Here is a 25,411-nt window from a genome sequence, read left to right on the forward strand (position 1 = left end):
GCACTGGGAGAGAAGCGGGGTGGGGGTGGGGATACATGGGGGGAACTTGGGGCTGGCTGAACCCCGTCTCTCGCCAATAGCCCCAGCGTGGCCCCTCGAGCAGGGATCGGCCCCCATGTGGGGGCAGGATTTGGGGGGGGGGGAGAAAATCCTGGTTTAGCATTTCCTTGTGGGTCTGCCAGAGCAGGGAAAGTGTGTGGGGGGGGGCCTGGGCTGGGGGGCGGTGACTCCCCCATGGGGGGGGTAGGCTGGCCTGGGGGCTGGTGAGGTGCATGATGGGAGGTGTCCTCTCTCACAATGGACCAAAATTGGCACCCCCCCTAATTTTTGCCACACTCAAAATGGCGTCTAGCGGGTGCCAGACAGTTACGCCTACGTGGTGTGAGCGCCCGTGGCTGCCACATTCAACATGGCAGTCAGGCGGGGCGACCCTACTACGCATGTGCGGTTGATCTCAACGGGCTCGGTTGCCACACCCAACATGGTTGCCCTTCGGCGCAGGCGCTTTGTTGTCCCCTCAGCGCGCCGCATTCGTTATGGCGGTGTCTCTCTGTTGCGCATGCGGAGTCAGCGCACAGGGGGCGTCTCCTCCGCCCCTCGCAAGACGGCCGAGGCTTTGCACATGCGCTTTGATATCTCCTGACGCCCCGCCCCGCGCCACACCCGCTATGGCGCCTTGTCGCGCGTGCGCTCTCCACGCGCCCCGCGCGGCGACAGGAAGCGCCCGGCTCGGGGGTGGCGCGTGCAGGCGGCGGCGGCGGCCAATGGGAGGAGGGTTGGCATGGGAACGGGGGGGCGGGGCTCAACTGTCACCGCCCCCCGCCTGTGTTGGCGGGAGAGTCGGAGACTGAGCGGGGGCCTGAGGTGAGCGGGGCCGGGCCGTGGGGGAGGAGGAGGAGGAGGTGGGGGCCGTTGGGGGGGAGCGGTGGGGGGAGGAGGAGGAGGAGGAGGTGGGGGCCGTTGGGGGGAGCGGTGGGGGGAGGGAGGAGGAGGAGGTGGGGGCCGTTGGGGGGGAGCGGTGGGGGGAGGGAGGAGGAGAAGGAGGTGGGGGCCGTTGGGGGGGAGCGGTGGGGGGAGGGAGGAGGAGGAGGTGGGGGCCGTTGGGGGGGGAGCGGTGGGGGGAGGGAGGAGGAGGAGGAGGTGGGGGCCGTTGGGGGGAGCGGTGGGGGGAGGGAGGAGGAGGAGGAGGTGGGGGCCGTTGGGGGGGAGCGGTGGGGGGAGGGAGGAGGAGGAGGAGGTGGGGGCCGTTGGGGGGGAGCGGTGGGGGGAGGAGGAGGAGGAGGAGGTGGGGGCCGTTGGGGGGGAGCGGTGGGGGGAGGAGGAGGAGGAGGAGGTGGGGGCCGTTGGGGGGGAGCGGTGGGGGGAGGGAGGAGGAGGAGGAGGTGGGGGCCGTTGGGGGGGAGCGGTGGGGGGAGGGAGGAGGAGGAGGTGGGGGCCGTTGGGGGGGAGCGGTGGGGGGAGGGAGGAGGAGGAGGAGGTGGGGGCCGTTGGGGGGGAGCGGTGGGGGGAGGGAGGAGGAGGAGGTGGGGGCCGTTGGGGGGGAGCGGTGGGGGGAGGAGGAGGAGGAGGAGGTGGGGGCCGTTGGGGGGAGCGGTGGGGGGAGGGAGGAGGAGGAGGTGGGGGCCGTTGGGGGGGAGCGGTGGGGGGAGGGAGGAGGAGGAGGTGGGGGCCATTGGGGGGGAGCGGTGGGGGGAGGGAGGAGGAGGAGGTGGGGGCCGTTGGGGGGGAGCGGTGGGGGGAGGGAGGAGGAGGAGGAGGTGGGGGCCGTTGGGGGGGAGCGGTGGGGGGAGGGAGGAGGAGGAGGTGGGGGCCGTTGGGGGGGAGCGGTGGGGGGAGGGAGGAGGAGGAGGAGGAGGTGGGGGCCGTTGGGGGGGAGCGGTGGGGGGAGGAGGAGGAGGAGGAGGTGGGGGCCGTTGGGGGGGGAGCGGTGGGGGGAGGGAGGAGGAGGAGGTGGGGGCCGTTGGGGGGGAGCGGTGGGGGGAGGGAGGAGGAGGAGGAGGTGGGGGCCGTTGGGGGGGAGCGGTGGGGGGAGGGAGGAGGAGGAGGTGGGGGCCGTTGGGGGGGAGCGGTGCGGGGAGGGAGGAGGAGGAGGAGGTGGGGGCCGTTGGGGGGGAGCGGTGGGGGGAGGGAGGAGGAGGAGGTGGGGGCCGGTGGGGGGGAGCGGTGGGGGGGGAGGAGGAGGAGGAGGTGGGGGCCGTTGGGGGGAGCGGTGGGGGGAGGGAGGAGGAGGAGGAGGTGGGGGCCGTTGGGGGGGAGCGGTGGGGGGAGGGAGGAGGAGGAGGAGGTGGGGGCCGTTGGGGGGGAGCGGTGGGGGGAGGGAGGAGGAGGAGGAGGTGGGGGCCGTTGGGGGGAGCGGTGGGGGGAGGGAGGAGGAGGAGGAGGTGGGGGCCGTTGGGGGGGAGCGGTGGGGGGAGGGAGGAGGAGGAGGAGGTGGGGCCGTTGGGGGGAGCGGTGGGGGGGGAGGAGGAGGAGGTGGGGGCCGTTGGGGGGAGCGGTGGGGGGGAGGAGGAGGAGGAGGTGGGGGCCGTTGGGGGGGAGCGGTGGGGGGAGGGAGGAGGAGGAGGTGGGGGCCGTTGGGGGGGAGCGGTGGGGGGAGGGAGGAGGAGAGGAGGTGGGGGCCGTTGGGGGGGAGCGGTGGGGGGAGGGAGGAGAAGGAGGTGGGGGCCGTTGGGGGGGAGCGGTGGGGGGAGGGAGGAGGAGGAGGAGGTGGGGGCCGTTGGGGGGGAGCGGTGGGGGGAGGAGGAGGAGGAGGAGGTGGGGGCCGTTGGGGGGGAGCGGTGGGGGGAGGGAGGAGGAGGAGGAGGTGGGGGGCGGTGGGGGGAGCGGTGGGGGGGGAGGAGGAGGAGGAGGTGGGGGCCGTTGGGGGGAGCGGTGGGGGGAGGAGGAGGAGGAGGAGGTGGGGGCCGTTGGGGGGAGCGGTGGGGGGAGGGAGGAGGAGGAGGTGGGGGCCGTTGGGGGGGAGCGGTGGGGGGAGGAGGAGGAGGAGGAGGTGGGGGGAGCGGTGGGGGGAGGGAGGAGGAGGAGGTGGGGGGCGGTGGGGGGGAGCGGTGGGGGGAGGAGGAGGAGGAGGAGGTGGGGGCCGTTGGGGGGAGCGGTGGGGGAGGGAGGAGGAGAGGAGGTGGGGGCCGTTGGGGGGAGCGGTGGGGGAGGGAGGAGGAGGAGGAGGTGGGGGCCGTTGGGGGGGAGCGGTGGGGGGAGGGAGGAGGAGGAGGAGGTGGGGGCCGTTGGGGGGAGCGGTGGGGGGAGGGAGGAGGAGGAGGTGGGGGCCGTTGGGGGGGAGCGGTGGGGGGAGGGAGGAGGAGGAGGTGGGGGCCGTTGGGGGGGAGCGGTGGGGGGAGGGAGGAGGAGGAGGAGGTGGGGGCCGTTGGGGGGGAGCGGTGGGGGAGGGAGGAGGAGGAGGAGGTGGGGCCGTTGGGGGGGAGCGGTGGGGGGAGGGAGGAGGAGGAGGAGGTGGGGGCCGTTGGGGGGAGCGGTGGGGGGAGGGAGGAGGAGGAGGTGGGGGCCGTTGGGGGGGAGCGGTGGGGGGAGGGAGGAGGAGGAGGTGGGGGCCGTTGGGGGGGAGCGGTGGGGGAGGGAGGAGGAGGAGGAGGTGGGGCCGTTGGGGGGAGCGGTGGGGGGAGGGAGGAGGAGGAGGTGGGGGCCGTTGGGGGGGAGCGGTGGGGGAGGGAGGAGGAGGAGGTGGGGGCCGTTGGGGGGAGCGGTGGGGGGAGGGAGGAGGAGGAGGAGGTGGGGGCCGTTGGGGGGGAGCGGTGGGGGGAGGGAGGAGGAGGAGGAGGTGGGGGCCGTTGGGGGGGAGCGGTGGGGGGAGGGAGGAGGAGGAGGAGGTGGGGGCCGTGGGGGGGAGCGGTGGGGGGAGGGAGGAGGAGGAGGAGGTGGGGGCCGTTGGGGGGAGCGGTGGGGGAGGGAGGAGGAGGAGGAGGGGGGCCGTTGGGGGGAGCGGTGGGGGAGGGAGGAGGAGGAGGTGGGGGCCGTTGGGGGGGAGCGGTGGGGGGAGGGAGGAGGAGGAGGAGGTGGGGGCCGTTGGGGGGAGCGGTGGGGGGAGGGAGGAGGAGGAGGTGGGGCCGTTGGGGGGGAGCGGTGCGGGGAGGGAGGAGGAGGAGGAGGTGGGGGCCGTTGGGGGGGAGCGGTGGGGGGAGGGAGGAGGAGGAGGTGGGGGCCGTTGGGGGGGAGCGGTGGGGGGAGGGAGGAGGAGGAGGAGGTGGGGGCCGTTGGGGGGGAGCGGTGGGGGGAGGGAGGAGGAGGAGGAGGTGGGGGGCGGTGGGGGGGAGCGGTGGGGGGGGAGGAGGAGGAGGAGGTGGGGGCCGTTGGGGGGGAGCGGTGGGGGGAGGAGGAGGAGGAGGAGGTGGGGGCCGTTGGGGGGAGCGGTGGGGGGAGGAGGAGGAGGAGGAGGTGGGGGCCGTTGGGGGGGAGCGGTGGGGGGAGGGAGGAGGAGGAGGTGGGGGCCGTTGGGGGGGAGCGGTGGGGGGAGGAGGAGGAGGAGGAGGTGGGGGGGAGCGGTGGGGGAGGGAGGAGGAGGAGGTGGGGGGCGGTGGGGGGAGCGGTGGGGGGAGGAGGAGGAGGAGGAGGTGGGGGCCGTTGGGGGGGAGCGGTGGGGGGAGGGAGGAGGAGGAGGAGGTGGGGGCCGTTGGGGGGGAGCGGTGGGGGGAGGGAGGAGGAGGAGGAGGTGGGGGCCGTTGGGGGGGAGCGGTGGGGGGAGGGAGGAGGAGGAGGAGGTGGGGGCCGTTGGGGGGGAGCGGTGGGGGGAGGGAGGAGGAGGAGGTGGGGGCCGTTGGGGGGGGAGCGGTGGGGGGAGGGAGGAGGAGGAGGTGGGGGCCGTTGGGGGGGAGCGGTGGGGGGAGGGAGGAGGAGGAGGAGGTGGGGGCCGTTGGGGGGGAGCGGTGGGGGGAGGGAGGAGGAGGAGGAGGTGGGGGCCGTTGGGGGGGAGCGGTGGGGGGAGGGAGGAGGAGGAGGAGGTGGGGGCCGTTGGGGGGGAGCGGTGGGGGAGGGAGGAGGAGGAGGTGGGGGCCGTTGGGGGGGAGCGGTGGGGGGAGGGAGGAGGAGGAGGTGGGGGCCGTTGGGGGGGAGCGGTGGGGGGAGGGAGGAGGAGGAGGAGGTGGGGGCCGTTGGGGGGGAGCGGTGGGGGAGGGAGGAGGAGGAGGTGGGGGCCGTTGGGGGGGAGCGGTGGGGGGAGGGAGGAGGAGGAGGTGGGGGCCGTTGGGGGGGAGCGGTGGGGGGAGGGAGGAGGAGGAGGAGGTGGGGGCCGTTGGGGGGGAGCGGTGGGGGGAGGGAGGAGGAGGAGGAGGTGGGGGCCGTTGGGGGGGAGCGGTGGGGGGAGGGAGGAGGAGGAGGTGGGGGCCGTTGGGGGGGAGCGGTGGGGGGAGGGAGGAGGAGGAGGAGGTGGGGCCGTTGGGGGGAGCGGTGGGGGGAGGGAGGAGGAGGAGGAGGTGGGGGCCGTTGGGGGGGAGCGGTGGGGGAGGGAGGAGGAGGAGGTGGGGGCCGTTGGGGGGAGCGGTGGGGGGAGGGAGGAGGAGGAGGAGGTGGGGGCCGTTGGGGGGAGCGGTGGGGGAGGGAGGAGGAGGAGGTGGGGGCCGTTGGGGGGAGCGGTGCGGGAGGGAGGAGGAGGAGGAGGTGGGGGCCGTTGGGGGGGAGCGGTGGGGGGAGGAGGAGGAGGAGGAGGTGGGGGCCGTTGGGGGGGAGCGGTGGGGGGAGGGAGGAGGAGGAGGTGGGGGGCCGTTGGGGGGGAGCGGTGGGGGGAGGGAGGAGGAGGAGGTGGGGGCCGTTGGGGGGGAGCGGTGGGGGGAGGGAGGAGGAGGAGGAGGTGGGGGCCGTTGGGGGGGAGCGGTGGGGGAGGGAGGAGGAGGAGGTGGGGGCCGTTGGGGGGAGCGGTGGGGGGAGGAGGAGGAGGAGGAGGTGGGGGCCGTTGGGGGGGAGCGGTGGGGGGAGGGAGGAGGAGGAGGTGGGGGCCGTTGGGGGGGAGCGGTGGGGGGAGGGAGGAGAAGGAGGTGGGGGCCGTTGGGGGGGAGCGGTGGGGGGAGGGAGGAGGAGGAGGAGGTGGGGGCCGTTGGGGGGGAGCGGTGGGGGGAGGGAGGAGGAGGAGGAGGTGGGGGCCGTTGGGGGGGAGCGGTGGGGGGAGGGAGGAGGAGGAGGAGGTGGGGGCCGTTGGGGGGGAGCGGTGGGGGGAGGGAGGAGGAGGAGGTGGGGGCCGTTGGGGGGGAGCGGTGGGGGGAGGGAGGAGGAGGAGGAGGTGGGGGCCGTTGGGGGGAGCGGTGGGGGGAGGGAGGAGGAGGAGGAGGTGGGGGCCGTTGGGGGGGAGCGGTGGGGGGAGGGAGGAGGAGGAGGTGGGGGCCGTTGGGGGGGAGCGGTGGGGGAGGGAGGAGGAGGAGGAGGTGGGGGCCGTTGGGGGGGAGCGGTGGGGGGAGGGAGGAGGAGGAGGAGGTGGGGGCCGTTGGGGGGAGCGGTGGGGGGAGGGAGGAGGAGGAGGTGGGGGCCGTTGGGGGGGAGCGGTGCGGGGAGGGAGGAGGAGGAGGAGGTGGGGGCCGTTGGGGGGGAGCGGTGGGGGGAGGGAGGAGGAGGAGGTGGGGGCCGTTGGGGGGAGCGGTGGGGGGAGGGAGGAGGAGGAGGAGGTGGGGGCCGTTGGGGGGGAGCGGTGGGGGGAGGGAGGAGGAGGAGGTGGGGGCCGTTGGGGGGGAGCGGTGGGGGGAGGAGGAGGAGGAGGAGGTGGGGGCCGTTGGGGGGGAGCGGTGGGGGAGGGAGGAGGAGGAGGTGGGGGCCGTTGGGGGGGAGCGGTGGGGGGAGGGAGGAGAAGGAGGTGGGGGCCGTTGGGGGGGAGCGGTGGGGGGAGGGAGGAGGAGGAGGAGGAGGTGGGGGCCGTTGGGGGGGAGCGGTGGGGGGAGGGAGGAGGAGGAGGTGGGGGCCGTTGGGGGGGAGCGGTGGGGGGAGGGAGGAGGAGAAGGAGGTGGGGGCCGTTGGGGGGGAGCGGTGGGGGGAGGGAGGAGGAGGAGGTGGGGGCCGTTGGGGGGGGAGCGGTGGGGGGAGGGAGGAGGAGGAGGAGGTGGGGGCCGTTGGGGGGGAGCGGTGGGGGGAGGGAGGAGGAGGAGGAGGTGGGGGCCGTTGGGGGGGAGCGGTGGGGGGAGGGAGGAGGAGGAGGAGGTGGGGGCCGTTGGGGGGGAGCGGTGGGGGGAGGGAGGAGGAGGAGGAGGTGGGGGCCGTTGGGGGGGAGCGGTGGGGGGAGGGAGGAGGAGGAGGTGGGGGCCGTTGGGGGGGAGCGGTGGGGGGAGGGAGGAGGAGGAGGTGGGGGCCGTTGGGGGGGAGCGGTGGGGGGAGGGAGGAGGAGGAGGTGGGGGCCGTTGGGGGGGAGCGGTGGGGGGAGGGAGGAGGAGGAGGAGGTGGGGGCCGTTGGGGGGGAGCGGTGGGGGGAGGGAGGAGGAGGAGGTGGGGGCCGTTGGGGGGGAGCGGTGGGGGGAGGGAGGAGGAGGAGGAGGTGGGGGCCGTTGGGGGGGAGCGGTGGGGGGAGGGAGGAGGAGGAGGAGGTGGGGGCCGTTGGGGGGGAGCGGTGGGGGGAGGGAGGAGGAGGAGGAGGTGGGGGCCGTTGGGGGGGAGCGGTGGGGGGAGGGAGGAGGAGGTGGAGGCTATGGAAGGGTGATGGGGAGCCATTGGGGGTGGGAGGAGGAGGTGGGGGCTATGGAGGGACGGCTGGGGGGCCATTGGGGGTGTGGGGAGGTTGGTGTGCGGGGAGGGAGGGGTTGGGGGCTATGGGGAAGTGGGGAGGATGGAGGGACCATGGGGGTGGGGGCTATGGAAGGGTGATGGGGAGCCATTGGGGGTGGGGGGAGGAGGTGAGGGCTATGGGGGGCAAGGAAGTTTGGGGGGAGGAAGGAGGAGGTGGAGGCTATGGAGGGGTGATGGGGCCCTTGGGGTGTGGGGAGGCTGGTGAGAACCATGGGGAAGGTTGGAGAGACCATGGGGGGAGAGGGGAGGTTTTGGGGAGCTGTTGGGGGAGGTTTTGGGGAGCCATGGAATGGGGAATGGGATTAGCAGTAGGGCTGGCAGTGTGGGGGAGGGAGGGTAATGGCTGGGGGGGGAGCTATGGAGTAGGGCAGATTGGTGGTGGGGGGAGTTACTGGTTGGGGGATGTAGTTTGGTGGGTGGGATATAAACAGGGGCTGGGCTGGCAGTGGTGGGGGGCAAGGCTGGGTGTGGGGCAGTGGGGGGTTGGCTGGGGGGGAGCGACCAGGTATGGGGTGGGGCAGGCGACTGGATGAGGGGTGGGTCAGGCTGGAGGTGTGGGGCACACCCTGGGGGGGGGTGTCTCTGCTCACCCCGTCTCCCTGCCCCCCAGAGCCAGGATGGAGTCCAAGCGGAAGGCGCCCGTGGTGGGGGCTGGCGGGGGGGACCCGGCCCCGCGGAAGCGGCCCAAGGGGGGCGACTGGGAGGACGATGGCCCCTCGCTCTTCGAGGAGGAGCTGGCCCTGCTGGACGAGGTGGAGGCCGAGATGGCGCTGGAGATGAAGGAGTCGCAGCCGGCCCCCGATGCGGTGCCCCTGGGTGAGATGCGGAGCAGACCCCAGTGCAATGCCGGGGAGTCTCAGTGGGGGTGCCGTGCTGTGGGAGGGGCATTCGTGGGGGGGCGCTGTGCTGCGGGGAGAGGGGGATCGGTGGGGGCGCCGTGGGGACCAGGATAGGGGGTGCAGCGGGTTGGGGGGCTTGGCGGGAGGCACCATGAGGAGCTGGGGGTGCTGTGCTGCATGGAGCAGGGGTGCTGCGGGGAGAGGGGGATCGGTGGGGGCGCTGTGGGGACCAGGATAGGGGGTGCAGCGGGGTGGGGGGCTTGGCGGGAGGCACCATGAGGAGCTGGGGGTGCTGCGGGAAGAGGGGCGGGAAGCGGGGTGCCGGGGAGGTGGGAAGGGGGCGCTGCAGGAGGTGGGAAGCGGGGTGCCGCAGGCAGCAGATGGCTTGGCTGGGGGCACCGCGGGGTGGGGGACAGCTCAGACCCGTCTGATGCCCGTTTCCTTCCCCCTCAGGGAGCCTGATCTCCTCCGTGGGGAACCCCAAGTGGCAGAGGCCCCCGCCCCCCAGGATAAACCCCGCCCAGGACAAGCTCTGCTTCCAGCAGGTGGAGCTGGACTATTACGTGGGTGAGGCCCCCCCCCCCCCCACTAGTGGATTAGAGCAGGAGGGAGGGAGCCAGGACTCCTGGGTTCTCTCCCCAGCTCAGGGAGGGGAAGCAGGTTCAGTGGGTTAGAGTGGCTGGGGAAGGGGGCCGGCAGTCAGGACTCCTGGGTTCCTTTGCTGGCTCTGGCCTGGCTGTCTCTTCCCCCCTGGAGTGGGGATTACGACCCCGTTTCCTGCCAGGAAAGGGGCCTCCTGGCTCCAGTCTGGGGGCTGGTTAATCGGTGTCGTGGGTCGATTTCCCCCCCCACTGGGAACCCCGGGGATTCTGGGGTGAGGCTGCTTTCAAAAGGGACAATGGGCCTGTCTGTCCCTGCTCCACCCCGGTGAGGGGGGAACGGCCTGGAATTCCCATGGGACCTCCCAGCTCCCCTGCCCCAGCTGGGGAGCCGGGGGGGCTCTTCGGGGCTGCTGGGCTGTTCCCTGACTGTGAGCCTGGTGCCGCCCAGGTGCCTGTGCTGGGGGTGGGAGGTTGGGGGGCTCCGTCTCTGACCCTGTCCCTCCGCCAGGTGTCCCCGTGCCAGGCATGCCCGGTGCCACCGAGGGCCCGGTGCCTGTTATCCGAATGTTTGGCGTCACCGCAGCCGGGAACAGCGTCTGTTGCCACATCCACGGCTTCGCCCCCTACTTCTACGTGCCCGCCCCGGCCGGTGAGTGCCTCCTGGTGTGTGTGTGGGGGGGAGTGGGCAGCTGGCAGAGCCCCCTCTGACCCCCTGCCCCATCCCTGCCCCCAGGCTTCCAGCCCCAGCACCTGAGCGACTTCCAGCGGGAGCTGAACGGGGCCGTGCTGCGGGACCTGCGCTCCAACCGGGAGGGGCTGAGCCGGGCCGTGCTGGCCGTGGAGATGTGCAGCAAGGAGAGTGAGTGCGGGGGGGGGGGGGGGGGGAGGCTGGGAGCTTCCCCACAGTCACGGCCGCCGTGAGGGGTCCCCAGACTTGGGGGGGCTGGTGCCCATCTGACCTGACACCTGGGGCTGTGGCGCAGGGAGGGGCGAGGGATGTGGAAGTGTGTGTGTGGAGGGGGCTGGTGCCCATGTGATGTCTCTCTCCCCCTCCCCCCAGGCATGTACGGGTACCACGGGCAGCGCCGCCTGCCGTTCCTGAAGGTGACACTGGCGCTGCCACGGCTGGTGGCGCCTGCCAAGCGGCTGCTGGAGCAGGGGCTGCGTTGCGAGGGGCTGGGCGTGCTGGGCTACCCGGCCTACGAGGCCAACATCGACTTCGAGATCCGGTAGGGCCCCGCCGCGCTGCTGCCTCCCCCTGACACGCCAGGCCCCCATTCCAGCCCCCCTGCATTGGGATTGGTCCCTCCGCACTGGGTCCCAGTCCTCCCATTCCACCCCCCAGCATTGAGCCCTCCTCATTTGTCTCCTGCATTGGGCCTGCCCCCTCCCCACTGATGCTGGGCCCCTTCCTCTGCCTCCTGCATTGGGGTGGGGCCCCTCCTCCTCTCCCCCCCACCCCTCTGCATTGGGGTGGGACCCCCCATCCCAGTCCCCCCATGCACTGTGGCCCTCTTCCCCATCTGCCCCCCATGCTCCCCTCTGGATGCCCCATCTGCTCCCCAGCCTGGGTCCTGATCCCTTGTCATGGAGTCCCTGGACGATGCTCTGGAACTGCTCCCCACAAAGCCAGTCAGGACTTTGGGGAGCCTCCTCTCCCTCGGATCAGACTGTCTTCAGGGCAAGAAGCTCACACGGCTTCACCTCCTGGGTCTCTCCTGGGAGCATTCAGCATATGCCCCTCCGTGCGCTTCCCACAGCGAGTCCGCCCCGGCGGGGTCCTGGGGAAGCCAGAGGGTTCTGCACCCCCCACTTCGCAGGCAGACGTGACTCTCAGCCAGCCAGTAAAACAAAGGTTTATTTGATGACAGGGACATGGTCTAAAACAGAGCTTGTAGGTCCAGCGGCGAACGGGACCCCTCGGCCGGGTCCATTCTGGGGTTCAGAGAGCTAGACACCCACGTCTGCCCTCACTCCTAGTCCCCAGCTAGCCCCAAACTGAAACCCCCTCCAGCCCCTCCTCTCGGGCCTTTGTCTTTTTCCTGGGCCAGGAAGTCACCTGATCTCTTTTCAGAGGAGCAGCCGTGTTAGTCTGTATCCGCAAAAAGAACAGGAGTACTTGTGGCACTTTGAGACTAACATTTATTAGAGTGGGCTACAGCCCACTTCTTTGGATGCATGTAGAGTGGAACATATATTGAGGAGATATATATTCCATCCGAAGAAGTGGGCTGTAGCCCACGAAAGCTTATGCTCTAATAAATGTTAGGCTCTAAGGTGCCACAAGTCCTCCTGTTCTTTTTACCTGATCTCTTTGTTCACCTTTAGCTATTTCCTTGCAGGGGGGGAAGGGGCCCTGGCCATTTGTTGCCAGGGAGACAGAGTGTCAGTGATTTATGTGCATTGGCCTTTCCCCATCACCTAGAGACTTAAGAAATACATAGGGGAAACTGAGGCACGCGCACAGTATTCAGAGGAACCATTAAGAACAGTCCCACTTCGTGTCACCCCTCCCCCAGCATTGGGTCCTGCCCCCCTGCTTTGTCCCCCCCCCCCCCCCCCCGTCCTTGCTGCTCACTCGTTCTCCCCACCCAGGTTCATGGTGGACCGGGACGTCGTGGGCTGTAACTGGATCGAGCTGCCCCCCAGCAAATACCGGCTGCGCCCCGAGCAGCCCACGGGGGAGCCCTCCAAGGAGCCGGCGAAGGTACCACGTGGTGTGGATCTGTGAGCGGGGGCGGGGTCTGTGGGCAGGGCGTGTAGTGCGAGGGGTCTCTGGCCTGGGTGTGGGGCACAGGGGGCCCATTGGGGTGGAGTTAGGGTTGGGGGTACTGCCCCCAGGGTGGGAAGGAGCAGTTGGGGAGCTCTGGAAGATTTGGGGTTTGAGGTCTGGGGGGGGCCCAGTGTGGGGGATCATGGGGCTGGGGTGGGGGTGAGGAACCCCCAAGCTGACCCCCCCCCACTTCCCCTCCTCCCCACAGGCCTCGCTGTGCCAGCTGGAGGCAGACGTGGGCTGGGCAGATTTCATCAGCCACTCCCCCGAGGGCGACTGGCAGGGCATCGCCCCACTGCGGGTGCTGAGTTTCGACATCGAGTGCGCCGGCCGCAAAGGTGGGGGGCAGCCCAGTGGGGTGGGGGCAAGGGGTGCAGCTGGGGGGTGTGTGTGGGGGAGGGGGCTGCTACAGATCCTTAGGCTAAACCTCTTGGCCTGCAGCCCCCGTGGGCTCCGGCAAGCCAGTCCCACTGAGTTGGCCCCCAGGGGTGGGGGAGCCGTGCCCCCCTCGCCCAGTCAGGGCGGCTGGTCCTGGGCCCAAGGCGCGGGTATGGGGCCCAGGCAGCAGGGCGCCACCTGCCTCTCAAGCAGACAGGCCTCTGCCACCTGCTAGGAACCAATGCAGCACATGGGGAAACTGAGGCACACAGGCCTGGTCAAAATATTACAGAAAATTCCCACTGTGTCCCAGGGGCGTAAGGGGCAGCCGGTGGGGCGGGGGTGGGGGTTGGGGGCAGCAGGAGATGAGGATGGCTGCCGGGGGAGTGGCTGGAGGGCGTGCCGGGTCCAGCCAGGCGCCTCTGCAGTCAGCAGTGAAAGAGGCACTGCCATCATTAGGGGCCAGAGTGAACGCCGAGCTCCAGGCTCGCTGCGGACCCGCCCCCCTATCCGCTGCCCCCTCCATCCCCAGGGATCTTCCCGGAGCCGGACAAGGACCCGGTGATCCAGGTGGCCAACATGGTGCTGCGGCAGGGCGAGCGCGACCCCTTCATCCGCAACGTCTTCACCCTCCACAGCTGCGCCCCCATCGTGGGCTCCCAGGTGCTGTGCTACTCCCAGGAGGCCGAGCTGCTCAAGGTACTAGGGGCTGGGGGGCCCTGTTGGGGGGGCATGAGGGGGTGGGGAATGCCGGGGAACAGGGGGCCCAGGGTTTGTGTCCCGGCGGTGGGGGAGGAGTGGGAGGGGCCTGGGGCTGGGGGGTCTCTGGCTGTCCCTCCCTGACCCCTTTCATCTGTGGCAGGCCTGGGCCGAGTTTGTGCGGATCGTGGACCCCGATATCGTCACCGGCTACAACATCCAGAACTTCGACTTGCCTTACCTACTGCAGCGTTCCCAGGCCCTCAAGGTAGGGGGGACCCTGCCCCCATTGCCCCCTGACCCCAACAGCCCCCACCCCCTCTCTGAGCCACGGGGACCCCCTGTCAACCTGCCCTACCTGCTGCAGGCCCCCAAGATAATGGGGACCCCACCCCCCGACCCGCTTGACGCGCAGCATGGGACTTCTCTCCCCCCCCCCCGCAAAGCCAGGCGCAGCCCCGTGACAGTGCTGGGGGCCTGGAACGCCCCCTGCCCTGTATGGGGGTGTTTCCTGGCCCTGCTTCGCTCCCCATGTTCCCCAAGGAGTGCAGAGCTGCCCCCCTGGCCTGACACCCCATCTCACCCCCTTCTCCTCCCCCCCGCCCCCGCTTTCCGGCAGGTTTCCACCTTCCCCTTCCTGGGCCGCATCCTCGGGCGCAAATCCGTCATCCGGGACTCGTCCTTCCAGTCCAAGCAGATGGGACGGCGGGAGAACAAGGTCATCAACACCGAGGGGCGCACCCAGTTTGACCTGCTGCAGGTGGGGCTGCGGGGCGAGGGGGCTGCGGGGCGGGGGCGAGGGGGGCTGGTTGGGGGGCTGTGGGGCAGGGGGGGCTGGTTGGGGGGGCTGCGGGGTGGGGCCGCGGGGGGCTGGTTGGGGGGGCGGGGGGGCTGCGGGGTGGGGCCGCGGGGGGCTGGTTGAGGGGGCTGCGGGGCCGCAGGGGGCTGGTTGGGGGGGCTGTGGGGCGAGGGGGCTGGTTGGGGGGGCTGCGGGATGGGGCCGAGGGGGACTGGTTGGGGGGGCTGTGGGGCAGGGGGGGCTGGTTGGGGGGGCTGCGGGGCAGAGGCGAGGGGGGTCACAGTCTGGGTACTCGGGAACCGCTCTGAGTGAAGCCAGGCAGTCAAGGCTCGGTTTCAGCGCTTCCTGGGTCCGATTGCGGCGCGTTCAGCGCCCCGTGAGCCCACCCGGATGGGACCCCTAGGGCAGCTTTCCCCGCCCCCAAAGGGCCCTGCCCCCCCACCCCGTGTCCCAAACCAGGAAAGTGACCCCTTCCCGCAGCCCAGCCCTGGACCCACCCGGTGCTCCTCTGGCAGGGACTCACAGGACGTGTGCTCTCTGCTCCCTTCGGTCCTTCAGTGCGACAGCCCTTCCCGGGGGTCAGGCCCCTCCACCTCCTGGAGCCGCACCTCTCTGAGCCTTAGCACGTCTGTCTCTGCCGTGGGCCCCCTCAGGGAGTCTCCTCGCTCCAGACCCCCAGAGCCTCCACTCCCAGAGGGAATAATGCCCCCCTGTTCTCTAGCCCGGAGCGACTCTCCACCAGCGTAACGCAGGAGGGGTTATTGAGCGTCTGAGCCCAGCACAGGAAACTCTCCGGGCCCCAGGCCTGGCCCCCTTCAGCTCTCCCCCCAGTCCAGAGCCCCCCTCCTTCCAGCCGATCATCCTATATCATCTCCCCCGTCCTTTGTCTTCTGTCCCAGGTAAATGAGGCCCTGGGACTCTCTCTCTTCCGTCCTTTGTTCCGGTTGGGCAGGTTTCCGGGGTCCTCTCTCCTCAGCCCTTTGTCCTTCCACTGCCTTCCAAGCTGGGGTGGGCCTCTTGGTCACCAGTCACTAGGGTCCCCCATCTCCAGGCCGTTTTCCGGGGGTCCCGGCCGCTAGGTGAGGTCACACGTCGTCCTCTGCACCAACAAACCCTCTCCCACCGCCTTGTTAAACACGCAGCACACAGGGAAACTGAGGCGCGCACCCGCTATTCATGTAAAACACCACAAAAATCCCCACCTCCGTCCTTTGTCCGGCCACCGGGTCTCTTTGTTCTCCAATGCCTCGGGCAGAGGATGGGCTATTGTCTGTGTCCAGGTGGCAGTACCATACCTGCCCTCTAGGGGTCACTGCAGCCCTCAGTCCCTTGTCCCACCACCTAGATACTTAGGTTTCAGAGTAGAAGCCGTGTTAGTCTGTATCTGCAAACAGAACAGGAGTACTTGTGGCACCGTAGAGACTAACACATTTATTAGAGCATAAGCTTTCGTGGGCTACAGCCCACTTCTTCGGATGCTAGATACTTCGGTAACGCATGGGGAAACCGAGGCACCCACACACAGTATTCAGAGAACAGTCCCACTTGGTCACAGAGGCGCTGGGTGGGGGCTGCGTGTCGGGAGCGAGGGGTGCCAGGGGGTGGGGACACTGGGTCAGGAGTGAGGGGTACCGGTGGGGAGGAGCGCTGCGGGGCGGGGGCTGCGTGTCTGGAGCGAGGGGTGCTGGGGGGGGCAGGGGCTGCGTGTCAGGAGCAAGGGGTGCCGGGGGGGGCGGGGGCTGCGTGTCGGGAGCGAGGGGCGCCGGGGGGTGGGGACTGTGGGTCAGGAGTGAGGGGTACCGGTGGGGAGGAGCGCCGGGGGGCGGGGGCTGCGTGTCTGGAGCGAGGGGTGCCGGGGGGGCAGGGGCTGTGTGTCAGGAGTGAGGGGTGCTGGGGGGGCGGGGCCTGCTTGTCAGGAGTGAGGGGTACCGGTGGGGAGGAGCGCTGGGGGGCGGGGGCTGCGTGTCTGGAGCGAGGGGTGCTGGGGGGGCGGGGGCTGCGTGTCGGGAGCGAGGGGTACCGGTGGGGAGGAGCACTGGGGGGCGGGGGCTGCGTGTCGGGAGGGAGGGGCGCCGGGGGTCTCACGGTCTCGTCCCCCCCCCCCGCCCCAGGTGCTGCTACGCGAATACAAGCTGCGCTCGTACACCTTGAACGCCGTCAGCTTCCACTTCCTGCAGGAGCAGAAGGAGGACGTGCAGCACTCCATCATTACCGACCTGCAGGTGAGGGCGGGGCCTCTGCAAGCCCTGCCCCTTGGATAGGCCCCGCCCCTGCCCTCTCCCTCCCCATGCCTAACCCTGCTCAGCCCATCTCCCTGGCCTGTGCGGTGTCCTCCCAGCCTGGCGTGGGCTAGCCCTGCCCCCCACTGGCTCCCCCCCAGGCCCCCGACACCGTGTCCTGTCCCCCCAGAACGGGTCGGAGCAGACGCGCCGGCGCCTGGCCGTGTACTGCCTGAAGGACGCCTACCTGCCGCTGCGCCTGCTGGAGAAGCTGATGTGTGTCATCAACTACATGGAGATGGCGCGGGTCACCGGGGTGCCGCTGGGCTACCTGCTCTCCCGGGGCCAGCAGGTCAAGGTGGTGTCGCAGCTGCTGCGCCAGGTGAGGGGAGGACGGGGGGGTCTCGGGCTTGCTGGGCTCCGTACGGCCCCGGGAGGAGCCCCCGTCTGTGTGACGTCTTCTTGGGGGTCCAGCCCTGGGCCCCGCTGCCTCCCGGGGCCGCAGCTCTGAGCCCCCAGCACCTGGCTTTGCCGCACGCCCCTTGGGGGTCCCTTCACTCTGCCCCCTGGGGCCACCCCCCTGGGCTCCAGCCCGCAGGGACCCTCAGCCAGCGCAAAGGGGGGGTTATCGTACATCCCACCCCAGCCCGGGCAGCTCTCAGGGGCCCAGCCTGGCCAGTCCCCGCCCCGGCCAGCTGGGTCTGTCCCGGCCCATGGCCTCCGGCTGCTCCTTGTACCCTGCCCAGCCCCCCCTTCCAGATTGGCCCCCATCCCCCTCCCAACAGCCACCTCCTTTGTCCTCAGTCCCAGGTAAACAGATCACCTGGGCCCCTCTCTTCCATCCTTTGTCCCCCCACCCTCCCCCACTGGCCAGACCCGGCTGCACCCGTCGCTGTGTCCCCAATCTCCAGGCCGTCGTCGGGGTCCTGACTGCTGGGCGAGGTCACACCTGGCCCCTGCAGCAATGACCCCCCGCCGCTGCCCCCCGTTACACACCCAGCGCACAGGGAAACAGGCCCACACCGTGTTCATGCACAACATTAAGGGAAATCCCCCGCTTTGTCCCAGGGCAACTCCTGCCCAGGCAGGGGAGGGGGCCAGAAGGGGTGACTCCAACCTATTGTGGGGGTGGGGGCTGAGGGTGTTGGGGATCCTCTGGCTGGACCCCCCCACAGAGCCCTGATGCCCCCACTCCCCGCAGGCCATGAAGCAGGACCTGGTGATGCCTGTGGTGAAGTCGGAAGGGGGCGAGGACTACGCCGGTGCCACGGTCATCGAGCCTCAGAAGGGGTGAGCGTGGGGGGGGGGCAGCGGGGAGCAGGGGCGGGTGTTCGGTGGGTCTGCGGGGCGGGGTCCCCACGAGGAACAGTGCTGGGAGAGTCTCGGGGTGTGTGTGTGCTGGCACCAGGAGATGGTAACCTAACCCCCCCCCCGCCCCCCAGGTACTACGACGTGCCCATCGCCACGCTGGACTTCTCCTCCCTGTACCCCTCCATCATGATGGCTCACAACCTGTGCTACACCACACTGCTGCAGCAGGGGGCACCGGAGCGCTACGGGTGAGGGGGCTGGGCCCTGGGGTGGGGGAGACAGAGGGCTCTGGGGCAGGGGAAATGGGACCCTGTGCTACATGGGGGATGTGGGGAGGGGAAGGGGGTGGGTGGCGGGGGAAGTGGAGGGGTCTGGGTTGTGGGGTGCCCTATGCTACACTGGGGAGGGAGGGGAAAGGGGCTGGGCTGCAGGGGGGGTGGGGGAGATGCAGGGGGCTGGGCCGTGAGGGGCAGGGGAAGTGGGGTCCCTGTGCTACATGGGGGAGGTGGGGAGGGGAATGGGACTGGGGCAGGGGAAGTGGGGGGCCCTATGCTACATGGGGGGAGGGGCTGTGCCCTAGGGGGAGGGGAATGGGGAGCAGGGCGGAGATGGAGACCCCCTCCCACACCAGCTCTGGGGGGCTGGGACAAAGCAGAGCTGGAGTCGCCCCCAGGCAGTGTCTGGGCTGGGGTTAAGTGTGGCCCTTCTGTGGGGGGAAGGGACGGTGGGGGGGGCTCCAGGGGTGTCCCTGAGCCCCCTGCCATCCCCCCCAGGCTGTCCCCCGAGGAGTTCATCCGCACCCCCACGGGCGACCTCTTCGTCAAGGCCTCCGTGCGCAAGGGGCTGCTCCCTGAGATCCTGGAGAACCTGCTGGCCGCCCGCAAGAGGTACGGGGGGGGGCCCCGAATGGAGTGGGGGGGTCTGAGCTCCCCTCGCAGCTGGGGGGAGGGTGCAGGAGGTGTTGGGAAGGCGGCCGGGCGGGGTCTGAGGGAGGGACGGGGGCTGCGTGGGGTGGGAAACACGGGGTCGCAGGGACTCGGGATGCCCCCCCCCGCGCTGATGGCATTAACCCCTCCCTGGGCGCAGGGCCAAGGCAGAGCTGCAGCGAGAGACCGACCCCTTCACACGGCAGGTGCTGGACGGGCGGCAGCTGGCGCTCAAGGTCAGCGCCAACTCGGTCTACGGCTTCACCGGTGCCCAGGTGGGCAAGCTGCCCTGCCTGGAGATCTCCCAGGTGAGCTGGGCTCCCTCCCCCTCCCCAACCTGCGCTTGGGGGGGATTTCCCGGGGGGGCTGGCACTGCTGCCCCATTGTCTGTCCGGCTGTGGGGACTCAGGGACTTTCTGTGCCCAACCCCGCTCCAGGGGCTTCCCTGGCACTTCCTCAATCCGCCCCCAGCCCGGGCAGGATCGGAGCCGCCCGCGCCAGCAGTGCTCCTGCCCCGGGCTTTCCGAATGCCAGGCTGCTGGTCACAGCACGGCTGGCAGCTCTGCCCACCCCCACCAGCCACCTGTGGGGTGGGGCGCGGGGCTGGGTATACGGGGATCCCTCTCCCGGCGCTGGGACGCAGCCCCTCTGGGGTGGGGGCTGGGTATACGGGGATCCCTCTCCCGGTGCTGGGACGCAGCCCCTCTGGGGTGGGGGCTGGGTATACGGGGATCCCTCTCCCGGCGCTGGGACGCAGCCCCTCTGGGGTGGGGGCTGGGTATACGGGGATCCCTCTCCCGGTGCTGGGACGTGGCCCCTCTGGGGCGTGGGGCTGGGTATGTGGGGACCCCTCGCCTGCTGCTGAGAAACGGTGCACAGCTTTGGGGTAGCAAGTTTCCAGTGCCCAGCGCCTCCTACTAACCCCCCCCCCCGCTCACCCCCTTGCAGCCCAGCCCCTGTAGCGCCACCCTGGGGCATTGGAGCCAGGCCCCCGGCCGGGCAGAGTGCCCCCGACTGAGCCTGTGGGTCCCCTGCCTCTGCACTGGCCTATCCCTGCTCAGCTCAGGACAGGGGCTGTGCCGGGCCACACCCTGCTTCCTGTGGGTACCGCTGCTCCGTGGGGCGGGGGGGCTGGCACCAGAACAGGAGCCTTTTGTGTGTGAGTCAGGCCAGGCCAAGTGCCAATCACATGGGGGCGTGGGCTGGGCCGAGGTAGGGGAGTATGGGGCATTGGCAGGGCTGGGGGTGGGGGGGCGGGGCTGGGTTGGCCGGGGTTGGGAGTGAGGGGCACCGGCAGGCTGGGGGGGGCAGGGCTGGGCTGGCAGGGGCTGTGGGTTGGGAGTGAGGGGCACCGGCAGAGCTGGGGGGGGGGCAGGGCTGGGCTGGCAGGGGCTGTGGGTTGGGAGTGAGGGGCACCGGCAGAGCTGGGGGGGGGGCAGGGCTGGGCTGGCAGGGGCTGTGGGTTGGGAGTGAGGGGCACCGGCAGAGCTGGGGGGGGGGCAGGGCTGGGCTGGCAGGGGCTGTGGGTTGGGAGTGAGGGGCACCGGCAGAGCTGGGGGGGGGGCAGGGCTGGGCTGGCAGGGGCTGTGGGTTGGGAGTGAGGGGCACCGGCAGGCTGGGGGGGGCAGGGCTGGGCTGGGCAGGGGCTGTGGGTTGGGAGTGAGGGGCACCGGCAGAGCTGGGGGGGGGGCAGGGCTGGGCTGGCAGGGGCTGTGGGTTGGGAGTGAGGGGCACCGGCAGAGCTGGGGGGGGGGCAGGGCTGGGCTGGCAGGGGCTGTGGGTTGGGAGTGAGGGGCACCGGCAGGCTGGGGGGGGGCAGGGCTGGGCTGGCAGGGGCTGTGGGTTGGGAGTGAGGGGCACCGGCAGAGCTGGGGGGGGGGCAGGGCTGGGCTGGCAGGGGCTGTGGGTTGGGAGTGAGGGGCACCGGCAGGCTGGGGGGGGGCAGGGCTGGGCTGGCAGGGGCTGTGGGTTGGGAGTGAGGGGCACCGGCAGAGCTGGGGGGGGGGCAGGGCTGGGCTGGCAGGGGCTGCGGGGCGGGAGTGAGGGGCACCGGCAGAGCTGGGGGGGGGGCAGGGCTGGGCTGGCAGGGGCTGTGGGTTGGGAGTGAGGGTTACCCCTGTATTCTCCCCCCCCCCCCCCAGAGTGTGACGGGTTTTGGGCGCCAGATGATTGAGAAAACGAAGCAGCTGGTGGAGTCGAAATACACCATAGCCAACGGGTACAGCGCCGACGCCAAGGTGAGGGGCGGGGCTGAGGCCAAGGCGGGGGGGCAGGGGCCCAAGTGGTGTGAGGTCTATGGGCTAGATGGTGTGGGGCAGGGTCTCTTCCCCGCCCCCCCCCCCCGCACCCCTGAGTGCTGTACAGGGACCTGGGGGGGGTGTGTGGGGGGGGGCAGGTCTCTCTCACCCCGTCTGCCCCCCCAGGTGGTGTACGGGGACACAGACTCGGTGATGTGCCGCCTGGGGGTGCCCTCGGTGGAGGAGGCCATGCGGATCGGGCGGGAAGCGGCCACCTGGGTCTCCGGCCACTTCCCGCCCCCCATCAAGCTGGAGTTTGAGAAGGTGAGTGGGGGGCGGGGGCCTCGTCTAACCCCCCAGCACCCAGGGGGCCGGGAGCCCAGGGTTGAATCCGTGCGTGGCGGGTTGGCAGGTACGGGGATAGCAGGGCTCCAGCCCGTCACCCCCCCATTGTCCCCCCAGGTGTACTTCCCCTACCTGCTGATCAACAAGAAGCGCTACGCCGGGCTCTACTTCTCGTCCAGCGCCAGCGCCCACGACAAGATGGACTGCAAGGGCATCGAGACGGTGCGGCGCGACAACTGCCCCCTGGTGGCCAACCTCATCAACACCTGCCTGCAGAAACTGCTCATCGACAGGTGGGGCCGGGGAGAACCCAGGAGTCCTGGCGCCCTCTCTAACCTCTACACCCCACTCCCCTCCCAGAGCCGGGGAGAGAACCCAGGAGTCCTGGCTCCCAGCCTCCTCTGCTCTAACCACTAGCCCCCACACACCCCCGAGCCAGGGAGAGAACCCAGGAGTCCAGGCTCCCAATTCCCCCCTGCTCTAACCACTGCACCCCACTCCCCTCCCAGAGCCGGGGAGAGAACCCAGGAGTCCTGGCGCCCAGCCCCCTGCTCTAACCTACCAGCCCCCACTCCCCTCCCAAAGCCGGGGAGAGAACCCAGGAGTCCTGGCGCCCAGCCCCCTGCTCTAACCACCAGCCCCCACTCCCCTCCCAGAGCCGGGAGAGACCCCAGGAGTCCTGGCTTTCCGCCCCCCTGCTCTAAGCCCCAGCCCCTGTCCCGGTTGCTGGGGGAACCCAGGCGTCCGGCTCTGACTGGGCGTCTCCGTCAGGGACCCGGCGGGTGCGGTGGCCCACGCCAAGGAGGTGATCTCGGACCTGCTGTGTAACCGGGTGGACATCTCCCAGCTGGTGATCACCAAGGAGCTGACGCGCACGGGCCCACGAGTACGCCGGCCACCAGGCCCACGTGGAGCTGGCCGAGAGGTGAGGGGGCCTTGGGGGGCAGCAGGGGAGCCCCTGGGGTCGGGCACGACCCGGCAGGCGGGTGCTGGGCCTTGCTGGGGCCCCGTTCGGCTGCTTGCCCCGGCCCTGCAGCTGAGCTCCCCCCCCCAACCCGCGGGGAGCTCCCTGGAGGGGGGCAGTGAGGCGTGACCCAGGGGAAAGGCAGAAATAGCCACCCCGGCCCACCTGTGCCGGCCCCACCCCCTGGAAACAGCCCCCCCCCCCCCCCCCCCCCCCCCCCCCCCCGCCGGCACTTCCTGTGGCCTCCGCAGCATCCCCGGGGCGGGGCAGCACCAAGCGGGCTCCCAACCCTCCCCCTCCGCAGCCCCCTGCCAGCCCAGCCCAGCCCTGCCCCCCAGCTCTGCCGGTGCCCCTCTCTCCTGTCCCGCAGCCCCCTGCCAGCCCAGCCCTGCCCCCCCCAGCTCTGCCGGTGCCCCTCACTCCTGTCCCGCAGCCCCTGCCAGCCCAGCCCTGCCCCCCCCCCCCAGCTCTGCCGGTGCCCCTCACTCCCAACCCGCAGCCCCTGCCAGCCCAGCCCCGCCCCCCAGCTCTGCCGGTGCCCCTCACTCCTGTCCCACAGCCCCCTCGTAGCCCAGCCCTGCCCCCCCCAGCTCTGCCGGTGCCCCTCACTCCCGACCCGCAGCCCCTGCTAGCCCAGCCCTGCCCCCCAGCCCCACCGGTGCCCCTCACTCCCGATCTGCAGCCCCTGCCAGCCCAGGCCCGCCCCCCAGCTCTGCCAGTGCCCCTCACTCCCGACCCGCAGCCCCTGCTAACCCAGCCCTGCCCCCCCCAGCCTGCCGGTGCCCCTCACTCCCGACCCGCAGCCCCTGCTAGCCCAGCCCTGCCCCCCAGCCCCACCGGTGCCCCTCACTCCCGATCCGCAGCCCCTGCCAGCCCAGGCCCGCCCCCCAGCTCTGCCAGTGCCCCTCACTCCCGACCCGCAGCCCCTGCCAGCCCAGCCTGGGTCCTGCTCTCACCCCCAATCTCTGCAGGATGCGGCGGCGGGATCCGGGCAGCGCCCCCAGCCTGGGCGACCGCGTCCCCTATGTCATCGTGAGCGCGGCCAAGGGGGTGGCGGCCTACATGAAATCGGAGGTGAGTGGGGCTGGGGGCGGCTGCCCATGGGGCTGGGGGAGGGGACCGTTCGGTCGTGGGGGTCCCTGCCGTCCCCCACTCTGACACCCCCCCCCCCCCCCGCAGGACCCTATCTACGTGCTGGAGAACAACATGCCGATCGACACCCAGTACTACCTGGAGCAGCAGCTGGCCAAGCCCCTGCTCCGCGTCTTCGAACCCATCCTGGGCGAGGGCCGGGCCGAGAGCGTCCTGCTGAGTGAGTGCCCCCCTGGGCCCCCCGCTGGCCCCCCCACTGCCTCCCCAGGCCCCCCCCACTGCGCTCCCGGGGTGTGCTTGGCCCCCGTCTCTGGGCTGGGGAGCCCTGAGCGTTGGGGGGCCCGGCCCTGACCCGTCTCTCCCCACAGGAGGGGAGCACACGCGCTGCAAAACCGTCCTCACCTCCCGAGTTGGGGGCCTCATGGCCTTTGCCACCAAACGCAGCACCTGCCTGGGCTGCCGGGCCGGCCTGCCCCACCACGGTGAGTCAGTCCCCCCCCCCCCCCCCCGTGCCCTACCCCACCATGGTGTGTGACCCCCTGCCCCCCAACTCCCCCCCACCACAGTGTGTGACCCCCTGCCTCCCCAACTACCCCGCCCCACCACGGTGAGTCAGTCTCCCCCCCCCGTGCCCTGCCCCACCACGGTGTGTGACCCCCCTGCCCCCCCAACTCCCCCGCCCCACCACGGTGAGTCGGTCTCCCCCCTGTGCCCTGCCCCACCATGGTGAGTCGGTCTCCCCCAGTGCACCCCTGAGCCGTCTCCCCTGGGTGCCCCCGCGTCCCCCACCCCACCATGGTGAGTTACCAGCCCTGTGTGCTCCCTGTCCCCCCCCGCACTATCCTGCTGCCCCACGGTGGCCCCCCCCATGACCCCAGGTCTGCCGAGCCCCTGCTGCCCCCCCGTCAGAGCATGTGATACCCCTCCCCCACATCCCTGCCCGGGTGGGGTGGGCGGGGAGCTGGTGGCGCCGGGTTCCGGGCCAGCGGGTGGCGCAAGATCCTGTGGGGTGGGGGGGCGTCTCCAGGGTGTTGTAACCGGAGAAAAGCCCCGTGCCAGGTTCTCCAAACTCCCGTGGCCCCCCCCCGGTGTCCTCTGAGTCCCCTGGGGGACCCCACCCCGAGCCTGAGTCCCACTGGGAGCCCCCTGCCCCCTGGGTAACCTCTGAGTCCCGCTGGGGGCCCCGCCCCTCCCACCAGGGGCAGAGCTGGGAGGCTGCCTGGGGCTGGGGGGGCTAGTGGGAGCCCCAGGGTCAATGGGGAGGGGTCGGGTCGAGGGGGGCTCCGGAGGGCGGGTCGCTAACATGTCTCCCCACAGGCGCGGTGTGTAAGTTCTGTGTGGGGCACCAATCGGAGCTGTACCAGAAGGAGGTGAGTTGGAGGGGACGTGTGGGTCTCACCATGGTGGGGGTGGGAGGCGGCAAACATGCTGTGGGGCTGGGATGGGCCCACGCACGTCTGGTGGTTAAAGCATGGAGGGGGGCTGGGAGCCAGGACTCCTGGGTTCTCTCACCAGCTCTGGGGGGTGGGGGGGGGTGGGAGCCAGGACGCCTGGGTCCTGTGCCAGCCTTGAGGTGAAGGCTGCAGGCCCAGACCGTGTTCTGAGGTGTGGGGGGGCTGCATATTGGGGGAGGTGCCGTGTCTAACCCCCCCCCCCCCCGATTCCCCCCAGATCTCTCATCTCTCAGCACTGGAGGAGAAGTTCTCTCGTCTCTGGACCCAGTGTCAGCGCTGTCAGGGCAGCCTGCACGAGGACGTCCTGTGCACCAGGTATGACCCCCCCGCCGGGGGGCAGGAGGGGACCGGGGGGGCAGGCAGGGCTGGTTGGGGGGCTGGCCAGGCTCGGGGAGGGCAGGAGGGGACCGGGGGGGGACAGGCGGGTGCTCTGCTCCCAGCCCCTCCCTCGGGGCAGCCAGTTCCCACGGGAGCCAGGGGCTGAAATATGGTTTTATGCCCCAGCCCCCCCCAGCCCCCGGGCGTTTACAGCCGCTTATCGGGCTGCGTAAACAGCCGGCTCCCACGGGGGGGAACGGCCGGGCCCGGCCTGGCGTCTTTATAACCCCATAAATCCAGCACCTGCCGCTGCGCCCCCCCCCCCCCACGCTGCTCTTCCCCCTGAGCACCCCAAAAATCTCTACACGCCCTCCACGGGTCCCCCCTGCACTCCCGGTCCCCTGCCCTGAGCCCTAGACAGGGCTGCCCCTGTCGCCCCCCATGCTGACCCCCCTCTTCTCTCACCCCCCCAGCCGGGACTGCCCCATCTTCTACATGCGCAAGAAGGTGCAGAAAGACCTGGACGACCAGGAGCGGCTGGTGGCCCGATTCGGGCCCCCCACGTGGTGACCGGGGCCCCCCCGCTGGCAGGGGGGCAGGACACGGGGGGGGGGGGCCATCGGGAGCTTTGTAATTTTCTATTTTCTACCTGGAATAAAGACTCTTATTTTCAATGCTGGGAAATTCTCCTGGTTTATGGGGCATCAGGACTCCTGGGTTCTCTCTCCAGCTCTGGGGAGCGGGGGGT

At 71.2% G+C, this 25,411-nt stretch overlaps 1 protein-coding gene across 1 annotated transcript; it reads left to right on the top strand.

Moving 5' to 3' along the window:
- Nucleotides 1-807: 807 nt before the first annotated feature.
- On the top strand, nt 808-25,317 carry POLD1 (DNA polymerase delta 1, catalytic subunit). Its single transcript, XM_054014978.1, is given in 28 exon segments — nt 808-864; nt 8,318-8,523; nt 9,000-9,113; nt 9,657-9,797; nt 9,882-10,007; nt 10,209-10,377; nt 11,744-11,855; nt 12,130-12,259; nt 12,832-12,998; nt 13,162-13,266; nt 13,618-13,758; nt 15,909-16,019; nt 16,207-16,398; nt 17,218-17,306; nt 17,459-17,575; nt 18,101-18,214; nt 18,414-18,561; nt 20,395-20,490; nt 20,677-20,814; nt 20,953-21,128; nt 21,607-21,712; nt 21,714-21,760; nt 22,771-22,873; nt 22,979-23,111; nt 23,260-23,373; nt 24,209-24,261; nt 24,563-24,660; nt 25,137-25,317. Coding segments are annotated over 27 exon segments (3,336 nt in total). The 5' UTR covers nt 808-864; nt 8,318-8,324; the 3' UTR covers nt 25,234-25,317.
- Nucleotides 25,318-25,411: the final 94 nt, after the last annotated feature.

The sequence above is a fragment of the Malaclemys terrapin genome (assembly GCF_027887155.1).
Source record: "Malaclemys terrapin pileata isolate rMalTer1 chromosome 20 unlocalized genomic scaffold, rMalTer1.hap1 SUPER_20_unloc_2, whole genome shotgun sequence".
NCBI classification, from domain to species: domain Eukaryota; kingdom Metazoa; phylum Chordata; order Testudines; family Emydidae; genus Malaclemys; species Malaclemys terrapin.